Source organism: Plodia interpunctella, chromosome 14, assembly GCF_027563975.2.
Source record: "Plodia interpunctella isolate USDA-ARS_2022_Savannah chromosome 14, ilPloInte3.2, whole genome shotgun sequence".
In the NCBI taxonomy this organism is placed as follows: domain Eukaryota; kingdom Metazoa; phylum Arthropoda; class Insecta; order Lepidoptera; family Pyralidae; genus Plodia; species Plodia interpunctella.
This window is the reverse complement of record NC_071307.1, coordinates 1,752,837-1,768,115: the sequence shown is the minus strand read 5'-3', so window position 1 is coordinate 1,768,115 and position 15,279 is coordinate 1,752,837. Positions and strand designations below refer to the sequence as shown.

The 15,279-nt window shown below is 36.0% G+C and overlaps 3 protein-coding genes across 3 annotated transcripts; all 3 read right to left on the bottom strand.

The window, feature by feature from the left end:
* Positions 1-2,398: 2,398 nt before the first annotated feature.
* On the bottom strand, positions 2,399-6,138 carry LOC128675583 (mitochondrial 2-oxoglutarate/malate carrier protein-like). The gene is made up of 6 exons (XM_053755073.1): positions 5,796-6,138; positions 5,197-5,415; positions 4,197-4,373; positions 3,941-4,043; positions 3,157-3,275; positions 2,399-3,020 (listed from the first exon to the last, which is right to left on the bottom strand). Exons 1-6 carry the CDS (start codon positions 5,864-5,866, stop codon positions 2,816-2,818), a joined length of 894 nt encoding a protein of 297 aa, XP_053611048.1. The 5' UTR covers positions 5,867-6,138; the 3' UTR covers positions 2,399-2,815.
* An 831-nt stretch (positions 6,139-6,969) lies between these two features.
* Positions 6,970-12,820, bottom strand: LOC128675370 (uncharacterized). The gene is made up of 3 exons (XM_053754749.1): positions 12,679-12,820; positions 8,873-9,044; positions 6,970-8,216 (listed from the first exon to the last, which is right to left on the bottom strand). Exons 2-3 carry the CDS (start codon positions 9,029-9,031, stop codon positions 8,109-8,111), a joined length of 267 nt encoding a protein of 88 aa, XP_053610724.1. The 5' UTR covers positions 9,032-9,044; positions 12,679-12,820; the 3' UTR covers positions 6,970-8,108.
* On the bottom strand, positions 10,575-12,682 carry Sptr (Sepiapterin reductase). Its single transcript, XM_053754748.2, has one exon. It carries the CDS (start codon positions 12,666-12,668, stop codon positions 11,868-11,870), a length of 801 nt encoding a protein of 266 aa, XP_053610723.1. The 5' UTR covers positions 12,669-12,682; the 3' UTR covers positions 10,575-11,867.
* Positions 12,821-15,279: the final 2,459 nt, after the last annotated feature.

Below are 15,279 nucleotides of genomic sequence, written 5' to 3'. Positions count from 1 at the left end.
TTTTTAATTTCACGATATTTCAGAATCTATTAATCCAATTTATGTGCTGTAAAGGACAAAATTTATCTTCGTGAAATTCTCTTGATGTTGATATAATCTCAATGCTTACTCAATACGTTTAATTGTAAGGATTAATATGCTTATGTAATAATAATTGTAAAAATGCACCTTTTAATTTACAATATCTTTTTACATATAAAATGCTTTATAGATACTTAATTATAAAAGATAGATAGTATTGTTCGCGGAAATTTTTATGGGCCTATATTTAACCTAAAAACCTATATTTTTGTAGTACATTGTTGTAGTAAATGTTGATCTGGCTGAATGCTAATTTATTTCATTCAAAACAAAAATGCCTATAGCAATCTCGGATAATGTAGCTTTCTAATGGTGAAATAATTTTTGAAATCGGTTTGGTAGCATCGGAGATTACCCGCTTCAAACATACATACTCACAAACGTCCCCTACCTCTTTATAATATTAATAAGTATATGTTGATTGATCTGGCTGAATATTAATTTATTTCAAAACAAAATTTTGGAAGTACAATATAATATATATTTCATTTTGTCTGAGCGAAACCATAGCGCGTTTTAAAAGTCTTGGTGGCGCCATCTATTATCTTTATGTTCAAAACTAAAATACAACAAAATTAAATTGAAAATTGATACCTTCTAATTATATCTATATCAGACTTTCATCGATTACAAAAATTGTTTAATATATTCTGTTTACACCTTTCTACAAAATTTTAAAGTAAATCGACTCCGTGGATTGTTATTTTGATTTTTCTACAGGACTCTCCTCATTTTCCGTGATGAAATGTCTATAAGATGTTAGCCCGGGATTCCGAGGCATTTTTGATTCATAATTAGTTTTTCAATTACCCTACGGGAACCTGACCATTTACCGGGATGAAATGTATCCAAGATGTTAAACCGGTATATAAGGCATATACATACCAAATTTCAAGCAAATCGGTCCAGTAGAATTCGTGAGACGCGTTGAGACCGACAGACAGACAAAAATTTCCAAAACTATATTTTCGTCATCTATAACAGTAACTAAGTATATTCCATGAAGAATGAAAAAATATATATCCAATGTACAAATTTGGCCTTTCTTCAATTTTATTATAAGTATCGATGATAAAAAAAGTATGATATTGTTTAAAAGTTTACAAGTGGATAGCCTTTCTTACATTCAAATAATAAGACAAAAATATTCAAATTAAACATTTTGATAGCCATGAATTAAAAAAAATTAACACAACTGTAAGAAAAAGAGTACAATGTAAAACTAAATTAAGTATACATCAAAATTAAGTATACAAAAGTTAATATTTTAACATTCAAAAAGTCTATGACATGCTCTAAAATTCGTAAGTCCGTGAAGGTGCGTTGTTCCTAAGTAAATATTAATTTGTGGACTAAAAATAACATTGAACATGTGTAATACTTACCATGTTTTATCAAGGTAAGATTGAAAATCCTAAAAAAACGTATCAAATAAAATTTAGGTTTGTTCCGTCCTAAGTCACACGGGTAAATGGAGTTTTGGAAAATTTCCTCTGCAAGTTTTTTAAAATACGATCCTAAAGTCGACACTATATTATGAACTTGCAATCCGAGAAGAAAACGTTCATTCTATTTTACTTTCTGTGTGACCGAACGGAGTCAACGCAATCAAATTATAATTTTGATCTAACAAAATGGCCGTCTTTTACCAAAATCAACCGTTATCAGAATAATATCGAACTATTAGTCTTACCAGCAATAGTCATAATACCTATACCCACCTATACGAGTACCAGCAAATTACGTAATACATAATTATGTCTAGTACTTATGCATTTTCCGCCTGGCAGAAGGTGTAAACTGAAGAAGTACCGATATGATGTCATCAAAATGATATGCGCGCTAATGATCTGACAATTAATAATGCCGAAGACAGAAGTGGAAAAACAAAAGTAGGAAAGCCGACCTTGGGCTTTGATTTATGGTAGGGGAAGTAACTGGAAAAACGCTTAGAATAAATAAATAAATAAATATATTAGGACAGATCACACAGATTGAGCTAGCCCCAAAGTAAGTTCGAGACATGTGTTATGGGATACTAACTCAACAATACTATATTTTATAACATATACATATATAGATAAACATCCAAGACCCGGGCCAAACAGAAAAAGATCATTTTCCATCATGACCCGACCGGGGATCGAACCCGGGACCTCTCGGTTCAGAGGCAAGCACTTTACCACTGAGGTCGTCAAAGAAGGGAAAAAGATAGTTTAAAGACAAATTAGGCACAGTCCGTACACAACTCATATACAGATCGTACACAAATTATCTCGACAAATGATGCAGCAAAAATATAAATAAGTAGAGTAGGTATTACAAAAATATCAATTTTATTAGTAGGTCCAAGTATAAAAATTAAATAAAATAACGAATATAAAATCCGAGTCGTACTTTTGTTGCGAAAGATCTCCTAAAGAGTTTTAATCTACAGTGTGTACCTATCTCCGAGTATAAACTACACGTAAGTGACCGTATTTTAAGTAATATATACTAGATTATATTACAATCATAGTGACAATAAATGTATGTAGTGACTTCGTATACGTATGCTATATTTTGTCTCGTATAGTCCATGATACTGGACAACTTTTCGTATGGGAGCAACCGCAAAAATGATCTGCGGACCAATTAGGTATTTTATATGGATTTTATATGGAACAGCGGATTGACCTTGTAGACAAAATATTGCCACAGTATAAAAATCACCCAGTGTATAGATAATTATAACCTATAATTTCTTAGTGGGCATTGGTTCAGTGAGCCTAAAGTAAGCAGCGTTCATTTGTTCCAAGAATATGAAAGTAAGGACTGTGTGGGGGCCGAGTCGGGCGTAGTACGGGAGGAAACCCTTCCATAATGAAAACAATCCTTCGTTACGCAGGAGGTTGGTTACTACGGACAACTGGCTTTGCCCTTTCGCGGCATTTTGGATCCTGGAATCAAATATAGCATCAATCAAAAATCCACTCGAGATGTTAGGTCTAAAAACGGATGTGAATTAATCTAAAGGCTACATTGAATCATATTTGTATAGGTATCTTCTATTGTGGCTCAAAACGTTGTTAGTACCTAGTTTTAATGATGTCCACAGGCATGGACGCGATGGTGGTGACGAGGCCGGACACCATGGACGCGCAGAAGTGCAGCGCGACGCCGTCGCGCACCACCGCTAGGAACATCTCACGAGCCTGCGATAAACTAACGTATGAAACTAAAATATCTTTTGATATCTCAATAATAAAATGTAGCATACGCTAACTATATATGATAACTAACTAAAAAAATCTACCAACGTTCCACAGGGAGGCTGCTGTTTTGCTAGACTTACACGCTGAGAAAAAACGTTCAGTTTCTCTTGATTGACTTTTACAGTATGCGCGGGAAGCATGTGGCACATTCTGTGTTTTCTTAGCTCAACAACCTATTAAAAAAATCACTACATAGTATTAAAAAAGTCGCTCTCCGCATCTTTGTTTTTAAGCTCTTTTCTTTAAACCACGCAACGGATTTTGATGCTGTTTTCACTGTTACTTTTACGATTATAAATAGAAATAAATTTATTCATAACATACCAATATACATCACAGGAAATGAACAAAATGTTAATATTACAAAGGTACATATGCTACAAAAGGGAAACAACTACCAGAAAAGAGTTTGCGAGATGAATCCGCGAAACTTATACAACTATATTATCAAAATAACAATGTCAAGATGGATGAACATTTTTAATGACTGGGAGGAAAATACAACGATAATAACTACAACTTCACTATACATTTTATTTCCAAAGGTTTATACATAGTGATCCCGTGCGGAGCCGGGTCAGGCCGCTAGTAATATATAAGTGTACCTGTTGGTAGGTGCCAAGTTGCGCCGCATTCACCACCATAGCGCGGATTACTGTCGGCGTAGCGCCTCGCCAGAGTTTTAGTGCACCCTCTTCTTTTACTATTCTGTAATCACAATCGATATACTGTAAATTCTATAATCTATGGAACTTACTTATGATTTTTTTTACTGCGTAACGTTTCTACGTTTACTAGATTCTTCTGGTACAAATTTATATCCGTTTCGAAATTGAATAAAGTCATAGGTATTCTACTCGCCTCATCAAGGCATCAGCGACATTTCTGTAGTTCCTCCTCTGATCCTTGGGCAGTCTCCCGTCTGCCGTCATCCGAATGAGAGCCACCTCGGCTGGGGTGCCCACGAACGCGCCGATGGACCCAGCACCCACGCCCATCAGGGTTTTTGTCCCAAAACCTGGCGCTTTACCTTGGGTCCTGCAATGTTTTTTGATGAACTAGTAAAACATAGAATCAGGAATGAAGAAGTAAAATGAAAGCGACTTGAAATTGAACTCTGAGCCCCGGCTCTTATAACAGGGTAATATATGTTGCGAATCCCCCTTTTCGCTTAATTATTACAAACTAGCTATTGTCCGCTGTTTCGCCCGCATGAATTTCCCACGGGAACAGTTATTTTTTCGAAATAAAAGGTATCCTTCTTCATACTACAAAATACAATGTATGCAAAATTTCAAGAAGATCGGTTGAGTAATAGAACGTATAAGAGGTAATAAATAAACAAACTTACTTTCGCATAATATTAGTTATGAAGTTAGGATTAAGATTACGATACAATACAGTCTCGAGTCTTTAATATTTTGTGACAACTCTGAGTGCAATGACCTCCTGGCCGCTGTATGAAAACTGTATGAATAAACTGTGCTTCTAGTTAGAAAATAATGTGGAAGACTGGAAAAACACTCCTTTGAAATATCATTGAGATACGATTGTGATTAGCGTTAACAAAATCGACATAGTTGCGTGCGATATGAAATGAGACATAGGTAGGAGGAATTTAATTGTCACAACTCCTATATCACGAAGTGTTAAGAAGTAAAAAGCTAATAAATAGCTAAGTTGTTGAGTCGAAAAGCATATATAAATAACAAGAGGGCGCTTGTATGTACATTATGCACCTAAAACTTCCTCAGGAATCACACTATCTGCTGGTGAAAACCGCATGAAAATCCATGCAGGTTTTTGAGTTTACCGTGAACAGACGCGGCATAGAACTTATATAATACGCAAGGATACTCACTCCTTGTAAGTATCAAAAAAGTAATTAAAAACACCCAATCTAGTGGTAGTGTAGGTAGCCTGTCGAAGGAGGCCTGCGGACAGCCCCGAGTAGAGCGCCATGAAGCCTTCCTTAGTGACGATCTCCGAGCCAACGCTAAACGACGACCGCTTTCCTCCGCTCAGCTGCATCCGCGTCTTTATCAAGTCTAACGGCTGTACTATACACGTTGCCAACATGCTACAATTAAAAATATATATATATATATATATACCTTACATCACTCATCATCAGCCGGTTGACTGGAAGAGATCTATCCATGCTAATGTTTTGAAGTGAAAACTTCTCTAGCGACGTTGTGCATTTTTTGTGATGGGTAAAAACTGTTAAACTCGCGTCAGGACACGCGACTAGGCGATGTGATTGGTTCGCTGTGTCTAATTTCGAATCGATTCGATGGTGAGAAGTGAAACTGTGTTTTCTTATAATAAAAAGTTATTACCAACAAACATTAGATCGAAAGTAATATTATTACAGGCTGTCGTAAGACACAGGGAAATTGTGTTATATTGACGACCTCCGTGGCTTATCGATGGTATAAGTAAGAGATACAAACTTACCCAGAAGAGCCCCCGAAGGCAAATTTCAAGATATTTGGAATATACCGCTCTGGGGGTTTACCCTTAGTCATATTAAATCGTTACCAATTTATTGACGCTCACAAAACAACACGATTGATCTAATTTTCAAATTCATTATGATAATCTTGAACAATTCGTCTATTCTGTACTTCTTTAGTTCTAAATTAAATTCTGATTAATGTTTATATTCTGATTCTGATAAAGTAAAATCGCAATACATCTCTTTTGTGTCCTCTGTAAATAGAGCGTTGTAAAAATATTTCTTCTTTGACCTTTCGATTGAAATTGTTGAAACGATGGACAGATGTCATGAAGCGCAAAATTCCATGGATTTAGTAAGTACTTCGTTGCCTCAGACTCAATGCTCTACAGTTCAGACAATAGAGAGACAATACTCACAGAAGAGAAAAAAAACTGAAAAACGTTCTTGGGGAGTATGCGAAATTTTTTTTGTCCTGATTTTAACGCAAATAAAGTATTTGATCAAGGCGTTATAAGTTACAAAATATGCGTATGCCACGGTAAAATCCCAAAGAGCAGCTAGACCTGGGTGCGGACGGTCTACGTTGGTTACACCGAGGTATAACCTACTTCTCTTGGGCTAGACCTGTTTAGCCGTTAGGTAAAATTTCGCGTAGACCTATCGGCAGCCGGTCGCAGGTGGCTATACCTAGTTGTAGCCGTTATTGTTTTGGCTAGACCTACAGTGCAGTACAAGATAAGTAGGCTACACACCCACCTAAGTTTAACCAACTGAGACTGGTTGCAGCTAGATCTGGCTGCACTTAAGGATTTATTCGTAACACATACACTCTGTGTATACACGTATCAGGACACTTGCGCTAAAAAAATTGCGCGAAAGACACATGCGCCCAAGACATTTGCGCGCAAAGACACTTACGCACAAAGACATTTGCGCGTAAAGACACATGGGCGAAAGCCATATGCGCGCAAGAATTTGCGCGCAAAGACTTATGCGCGAAAGACATTTGCGCGCAAGACCCATGCGATATACCGACAGATAACTTTGCATTTCAAGTTACGAAAACTTGAATTCTGAATATTCGCATCCCTTAAATTGATCATATACACAACAAGGCTACTGTTTTGGACATACAAGCATCAAAGGTAGCTAAATAAAAAGAAAAAAAACTTATAAAGAATGCGTCATTTTATTTCAACTTAAACATTATTCTAACACACAGCCCGAGTGGAAACAATTAAAAAATAAATTTACTTAACTAACCATAACGTGACACACCGAAGACCCAAAACACACAAATTAAATGCCGACACCGATCTAGTCATAAAAATAATGTCAATATTTCAAATATTCCTGTACGAAATATAAAACATACCTATGTCACAAATATAACTACAAATGAAATGAATTTTTTTATTTAACTATATATTCCAAATTTACGTAGGTAATAGGTATACCTAACGGCTCGAATATTACAGACAATTTTTTTAAATAGATATTAATGCCTAAGCATAGGAGCATACTTAAAACCCATGGGCAGGAAGACACTGGTGTAATCATATACATATTCTTTTGTCTCTAGTCTTGACTGAACGCAGACTGCTATTTTTTTAAATTCTCCATCGAATAGACACGAATCCAAAATCCAAATTTACATTTCTTTTCACTAACAATATCATAATAATCAAATAATGTTCAGTATTTAATTGTGAGCAGTGCGTCTTATTCCTAAACGAATACAAATGTAAATAAATTAATGTTTGGCCATTTTCAATAGACGGAAAGTAAGAATCTTTTAAGTTTTCAAAAATTTCTTAAAAGATGGACAAGGGCCCTCAATTACAACATTATCAACAACATAATGATACAGAAAATAAAATAATCACTACAATGCCCGAAAAAACGCCCGAGATTGAAATTACAATTCATTTTATTACAAATATCATTTCGAAATCATAAAGAGAATACCGCTTTTTGCAAAAGATATTTGCTTGTAGAAACTTATGTACGGATGTAGGTAGATGTAGACTTTGACGTTAAATACATAATTTAACTTTGCTTAGTCCCAAATTTAAGTCAAAATGTGCATCCTATTATTGTTTGGTGTATCTAAAACTGATTTTTTTTTTATTTTTAACGATCTTGAAAGATAAATTTTCTGTTCATTACAGACATATTGTAGGCATAATTTTCTGTTCAACACAGATATTACATAGGCATAATTTTATCAATATTTATATTGATCGTGACAGCCACCTTCCTACGAACTACACTTGGCTTACAGAGTATAGAACTGTCAGAATTTGGAGTCAGCCGTAAGCCACCTCTTCCACGATGGTCTCCCAGGAGTCCGTGGAGTCGGTCTCCCAAGACCCTTCGTCCTCTTCTTGTTCTTCTTCCTCATCATAGTACGCCAGCTGTGAAGAAGTGGAGAAATGAATCCATACAATTCAAATTAAAACTAACGTGGGAAATAGAAATTGTTGATGAAAATTCGGGTCACTCACGCACATCACTCTGTGTGAATATCGACGGAAAAGACTCGACCCTTTCTTTGCACGTTGCAAATTAATTTGATTTTATAAATCGAAATGAACATTCATTGTGATGAATGATTGGTGAATATATAATGAACTAGATGTTGCTCGGAGCATCGCTCCCGTGGGAATTCCGAGATAAAATATAATAGCCTATAGCAATCTTGGATAATGTACCTTTCTAATGGTGAAAGAATTTTTGAAATCGGTTCGGTAGTTTCGGAGATTACCCACCACAAACATACAAAGTAACAAATGCCCACCCTCTTTATAATAATAGTTTCACATACTTTCACACAATGAAACACGATAATCAAAATGTGACTTTAATTCATCAATTTTATTGTGACGGTCACTAGTCCCCACTGTCATAGGTACAAGCCTAGCAGTACTTACTAAATCCATGGTAAAAGCCCCATGTAACTAATTGATTTTGACACATGTCACAGGGATCGACTTATATTTTACACACTATAACTTATTAATGATGAATGAATTAAAGTGTATCAATAGGGTGAAAAGTGGTACACACTTGCCTCGTTCTCGTGCAGCCTGCGCACGGTGTGCACGCGGATCTGGAACATCCAGGCGCGGCCGAGCACTGCCACGGTGCCGCTCAGCAGCAGCGGCATACTGAAGCGGCACTTCCACGCCAGCCCCATGAGGAATATAAACAGACTCTTGCGGCCCGTCATACTTGCATTGTATCTGGAATCGTTGTGGATTTATCTGATTTGTACGCTTGGAAAGGTGGATGGATACCACTATCTATATATAAAACTCTTGCGTTACTGAGCGGCTGACTGCCAGACAACGCACAGCCGAAACTACTAGGCTTAGAAAGCTGAAATTTGGTATGTAGGTTCCTAGGACATTATAGGAAATCACTAAGAAGGGATTTCCTGAAATTCCCACGGGAAACGGATTTTTCACTCACATACGAAGTTGTGGGCAAAAGCTAGTATAGTATAAAACAAAATCGCTTCCCGTTGTCTGTCTGTCCCTATGTATGCTTAGATCTTAATATATTAAAATTACGCAACGGATTCTGATGCGGCTTTTTAAATAGGTGGAGTGATTCAAAGGGGGTGGGTGTTTACCGAGCGAAGCCGGTACGGGACGCTAGTATACTATAATCTGTTATAACCTGCAACCATGTCACAACTATCGGTGTTGCAGCTTAAGCAATAGTACCTAGCGATAGGCTGTATATTATCTAACGAAATCTATCCATACGTCTAATAATCGGTAGTAGTATGAGATCGTTTATTTTTCTGTGCTATCGATAGTACTTATTAGAGACGAAACGGATATCCGGTAAGTATCCTGTACGGCTTCGGTATACATTGCTGATTTTTCATTGCGATAAATAAAAGCATTAATAACATTCATTGTTCGAGTGGTTTCAAATTTTAAGCAGTTATCTTCGTACGATTGAACTGAAATTTTGCATAGCTACCTACGGAGTTTTTCTTAATCTAAAACCGACATGTTCAGTTTAGATGACAAAGCATTATTATATGAAGATTTTTTTGGTGCACTATAACGTCATGCAGACTTGATAGTGGACCAAAAAAAAATCATATAACATATATAAGCCGAAAGTTGTTTGATGACATAAAGGATTGGATCAGACTTAGATATAACCAACTAAAAATAGCGGCCCAAAGCCGCGAGGGTTTCCGTATGCTGACCTCCAAACTTCAATTCGAAGATGGCACCCCATGGTGATGATATATAAGCCAATCAAGGGAGAGTTCTACAAACTACAGATTCTTCTAGTAGGCGATAGACTAACAAAGGAATCAATTATTCTCATTTCCACCAATAAACCGTTATACAACTTTAAAGTCTTGGCTCAGTCTACCCCGTAAGGGATCAAGACGTGATTCTGTATATGTCCACTAACAAATTACTATTGCTGCTGAATCTTAATAAACCAATATACTCTTCATGGCCATGCATGTCCATTGAAATGTGACATAATTCACGAGTTTGTATGTCTTTACTAATATGCAGCATTGCCAACACGAGATGATGAGAATGACAACTGAATGAACTAATGAGTTACTCTGATGTGCTTGCCAAAATGGTTACACTGACCAATTAAATGTAGTTACTATGCATGATATTGCAAATTGATTAGCATGGTCGGGTCAAGCTAACTGATAAATATGAATGTAACTCATATATTCACAAACTAATATCGATAAGGAACAGGGCAGAGTGAAAAAACAGTTCAAATCAAGCATTTATTTTTAAATATGAATTGCATTCATAGATATGTTAGTACACAAGTAAAGGGTGTTGTGGTCAACACAAGAAAAAAAAAACAATCTTTTGAATAAGCTTATAAACATTAAGTACTTATAGAACTTTTGTTCCAACGTGAACAAGATTCACATTAGTATATTAAAGACATATTAAATAAGATTCTCAGAGCGTTTCGACCACTGCGGCCGCGCTGTCATTACGATCCGTTAATTTTCCTGAGGAAGGATGTTCCTCTCATTATGTTTAATTTCAAAAATCAATCATTGGTAAAATTGACATTACTTCAGTAGAGTCAGGTGGTAGCTAAAACGAATTCTTGTCTTTGTTAAGGTTTGAAAAATTGTGATGACAGCGCGGCCGCGTCGTTGGAGACGTTCTGAGAACCGAGGTGTCCACAGTTCACAGAATCACTCTTCATCGAAAGCACGTTTCGACGAAAAATTTTTCTGGTTTCTCAAAATTTAGATAAGATTGATTTAAAATATTCGGTAAATTCAGTTCTGCTTAACATAATTAGATTAAGTTGGTTAAAAACATTGTAATAAACTGTAAGGTACTTGAGATATAAAATTTTTTCGGCGAATCGTGCTTTCCATGAAAAGTGATTCTGTGAACTGTGGAAACCCCCTGAGAGCCACCAATAATGAAATCACCCTTACATACATGGAATGTTAATATCACTACAAGTTTCATATTACAGAAATCTGTGTCAGCATATATATAAATATGTTATATAGATAACATAACTTTATTTATGAGTTAAGGAACACTGATATAATGTATTATACTAAAACAAGTGCCAGTTACACAATTATTTGTGTGTAAAGTAAGTAAGTATGATATTGTCTTGTAATTTTAAAGTTCTTTAAGATTAACAAATTTATTAAATCCTTCAATGAATGTAGTAACTGGCAATTGGAAAAACAATCTATTATATTAACAATGTAATTTTAGTCTACCAAATGAATAAAATAACCAATAATCTTTAACAAAATATAGAGAGCAACTTTCATAGTTCCATCAAATACATTTGATAGGAAATAAATATTCTACTAGGCCTATATTTTTTTATACTTCTTAGGAAAGCGATCTTTGTTAAATATTAACTATTATTAATTAAATTTTTAAATTTTAAATATACATATTGATTTGTATAGATAAGAATCACAAGAATACTAGTCCTAAATTCAATTTGGCAATGAGGAATGTTTAGTAAGAAAGCTACAAAATTTAAGAAGAGCCAGTATCATACTAGGTTTATTCATCATCAAAGTAGTCAACATGTTCCCCTGGAGTAAACCGGCCAGCTAGAAGAACCTTCATACACTTCTTTGCAGTCGCTTCAGGCTTTAATAGTGTACCTTGATTTTTGAAAGATGTAAACACATCCTTTAAATTATCATTTACAGCCTCAGCGAGCACAAAGTCAATCATAGCCGTCTCCACAGGCCCAGGGGAGTAGTTGAGTACACGGATATGCTTTTTCTCTTCGGCAAGTACTTTGAAGTACATCTCTCTGGCTGCCTTCCCACTACAATAGTATGCCATACCCCCCATCGGCTTGATAGCACAGAGGGATGTAATGTTCACAATCACAACCCTCTCCTCAACCTCCTCAAATATCTTGAGAAACTGAGTATTCAAAGATATTACTTTAAACACATTCAAATCATAGTATTCTCTCAACTCATCTACATCCCCCATCTTTGATGTCTCCACTGACAAGTTGCCTAACGAACCAACATTATGGAAGATAACATTAGTAGCAAAGTCCTTGATATTCCAACCTTCAAGAGACTTACTGAGGGCATCTTTCATTTGTGAGTTAGTAGAACGGGACAAATCTATTGACTCATAAAGAACCTTTACATTAGACGATGTACATAGTTCTGCAGTTTTCGCCAGCTCAGTCTTGTTCCTTGCTAAAAGCAGCATCAAGGACTTGGGACCAAGCAGTTTGGAAACCTCAACTGCAAGGGCCCTACCAATGCCCTGTGATGCGCCCGTCAGCACACAGTAAGTAGGTCCAGACAAGTCAATGTGTGATGATGAAGCCATGTCTACTTACAGATCTGCTTCTGGTTTGGTAAGCTATTCTTGCAGTAGTTTTTCGGATTCAGTGTCGCCAATAACGGGGTCCAAATCACAGCCTTCTCTCATCAAACGGTCGATGCAGTCGGCGCGGTAGGCGGACAAATTCTCCACAACTTTATTCTTCGACCGAATTTGGTGTAGTTTTCTTTCTGCAATATTCAAACTTTTCAATCGACAAATTCCGCAATGAAAGCAAACGAAATATGAACGCAACCTTATTGGCGTCTACCAATGACGAAATGTAACACGAACCTTCGCTGCGGTCGCTATTTGTTGTGCAATATAGACAATTAACACCATATTTATAGCATAATAATGAAAATCATTACCCAAGATAGCGAGGTACTCGGCCGAATCTGACAGCTTCTCAATCTGTGGCTCTGGTTTGAAATTGTCTTCAAATTCCGAAGCAACCACGGTAGTTTGTACTTTCTCGCCCCAAGGATCCATCAAATCTGAAAATTTTATAATAATTTTGAAACTACATGCTTATAAGTTAAGGCTGGATACTACATAGGTATAAATACTTCATATCGATTCTATGTTCTGATGTTGATTACTACATGAATCTATAGCCATAAATATAGATTTTATTGAAGTAGTACAATTATACATGCACTTACAAGCAGGCGGACAGCCAAAATATGTTTATTTCTATTTCCCGACGTAATTTTGTAATACGTTTTGTAAAATGCGACTAAATTGAAATACCAAAACAGGAGAGTACGAGTGACAGTGACAGCTAGTTCTGACATGTATGTGCCTGATCTGACAGTTTATTTTTTAAAGTTTTCATTCATTTACCCAAGCAGCATGGAAAGCTGTATTTCCTCTGTAGGTTTTCCATACTAAATATAGTATAGAGAAATTAGTATTTATGTTTTTTGTTTCTTTATTTTTTTGTAATAAACTCTAAAACTACAGGGCCGATTTTCAATTTTGGCACAGAGATAGACAAACCCTTTAGGAGTAACATAGGTTTCCTTTCTTATGTTACATTACAAAGGTTGTTTACATACGTAAGACCATGTAGAGTTTATTATTCCGTGAGTGAGAGACTTTACTGTATTTGGACTGGCTGGGTAGAAGAATATAGGTACAGCCTTTGTATATCCAAAACTAGTCAAACCATATACTTTTCGGGGTTATTGCGATGATAAAACTTACTCTATTATTAATAAAAAATTTAATAAGCCATAGTATGTTTTGTCCAGGGATAAGAACATTACATTGTAATATTATAACTTATATCATTACATTGTAATATTATAGCTTGTGGTTTTCTCCACTATGGCAATTTAATTGGTTTGACCATGGAATTAGTAGAGTACATACCTACTAATTCCATGGGTTTGACAGATTGATACAGCATATTTTTACTACATGGGCGTCGACAAAATGTCAATTTCTGATAATGTCAAATGAACAAATTAGGTAGGTAGGTCTACCTTAAGTGATAGTGATAGGTAGGCATGGAATTAGTAGGTAGATAGGTAGGTACCTCGTTGTACGGAGTAGGTACCTAATTCCACGTAGGTAGGTAAGTACCTACCTACATATCAGAAATTACAGTTTTCAACACAGATTTTCTATAGTTAGAGAGGATCAGTCACAAAATCAATAGGTATTGTTAGCTATATCGCTACTCATTATTTCTTTTATTTTTTGTTGATCTATGACTCCTATTCTATGTAGGTACCTATAACTTTACTGCTCTCTAGATACCATACGGTTCAAAATGGAATGTAATACATTTTGTAGAAAACTAAGCCAGAATTCTGTTACTAGGCACTAAATAAACGACTTTAAAATGTGTATATCATAAAGTTGATTATTGAGTAGCATTGGTTATGTTAAATAGCAGTTTTCACGGAGTAGCGAGCGACGACGGTCGCAGTAGACGCAGCTGCCCCCCTCCCTCGTCCCGCGGTGCGGGTCCCCCCGCCCCGTACCCACCCCGCGCGTGTCGCGATGTCATAGAGTAAAATTATATAAATAGTGGCTTTACTACCTGTAACAAAGTTTACTCTTAGAGTCTTTCAAATTTAACAATGTAAACACGGTTGCAGTGTAAAAACTGTTGTTACTTAAAACGTAATACATGCATGCAATTATAAAAAAAGTAGGTATTCGAATCATTAATTAAAAGATTTATAAAATAGGTATCAACGTGGTATCACTTCATTTCTCCGCGAGCCAATTTGTCATAAGACCACCTGCAGCGCCGCCATCAGGTGATTGAATTGAAACTAATGAAAAGTCTTAAGTTCGAATCCTACTGCCACATGAATTTGTACAGTTTTCATAGACTACCACTTCCTTCTGGTTAAGGGAAATATCGTCAACCTGCACACTGGTAAACTCTTTAGTTCACTCGTGTTTATGCGACTACTTGCCACTATTATACATATATAGAAAGATATCTGGTAGAGACCTAGTCGTAAAAGGCATGTCAAATGCCTTTAGGCGTAAATATGAGAAGAATGCATAGAGTATTTATTCAAAGCGTTTTGCACTAAAAGGAATTAAATTCATATTTTTGCGTTGTAATAATTTATTAATACGCTTTGCTACA

What these genes read in the sequence shown, in the direction of transcription:
- LOC128675370 (XM_053754749.1), bottom strand. Translation starts at nt 9,031, where the DNA reads ATGACGGGCCGCAAGAGTCTGTTTATATTCCTCATGGGGCTGGCGTGG. An exon ending in GCAGGCTGCACGAGAACGAG is followed by an intron (nt 8,217 to 8,872) that starts GCAAGTGTGTAC and finishes ACTTCTTCACAG; the next exon opens with CTGGCGTACTATGATGAGGA.
- Sptr (XM_053754748.2), bottom strand. Translation starts at nt 12,668, where the DNA reads ATGGCTTCATCATCACACATTGACTTGTCTGGACCTACTTACTGTGTG.
- LOC128675583 (XM_053755073.1), bottom strand. Translation starts at nt 5,866, where the DNA reads ATGACTAAGGGTAAACCCCCAGAGCGGTATATTCCAAATATCTTGAAA. An exon ending in AACTTGGCACCTACCAACAG is followed by an intron (nt 3,276 to 3,940) that starts GTACACTTATAT and finishes AGTTTATCGCAG; the next exon opens with GCTCGTGAGATGTTCCTAGC. An exon ending in GTGGACATCATTAAAACTAG is followed by an intron (nt 3,021 to 3,156) that starts GTACTAACAACG and finishes ATTTGATTCCAG; the next exon opens with GATCCAAAATGCCGCGAAAG.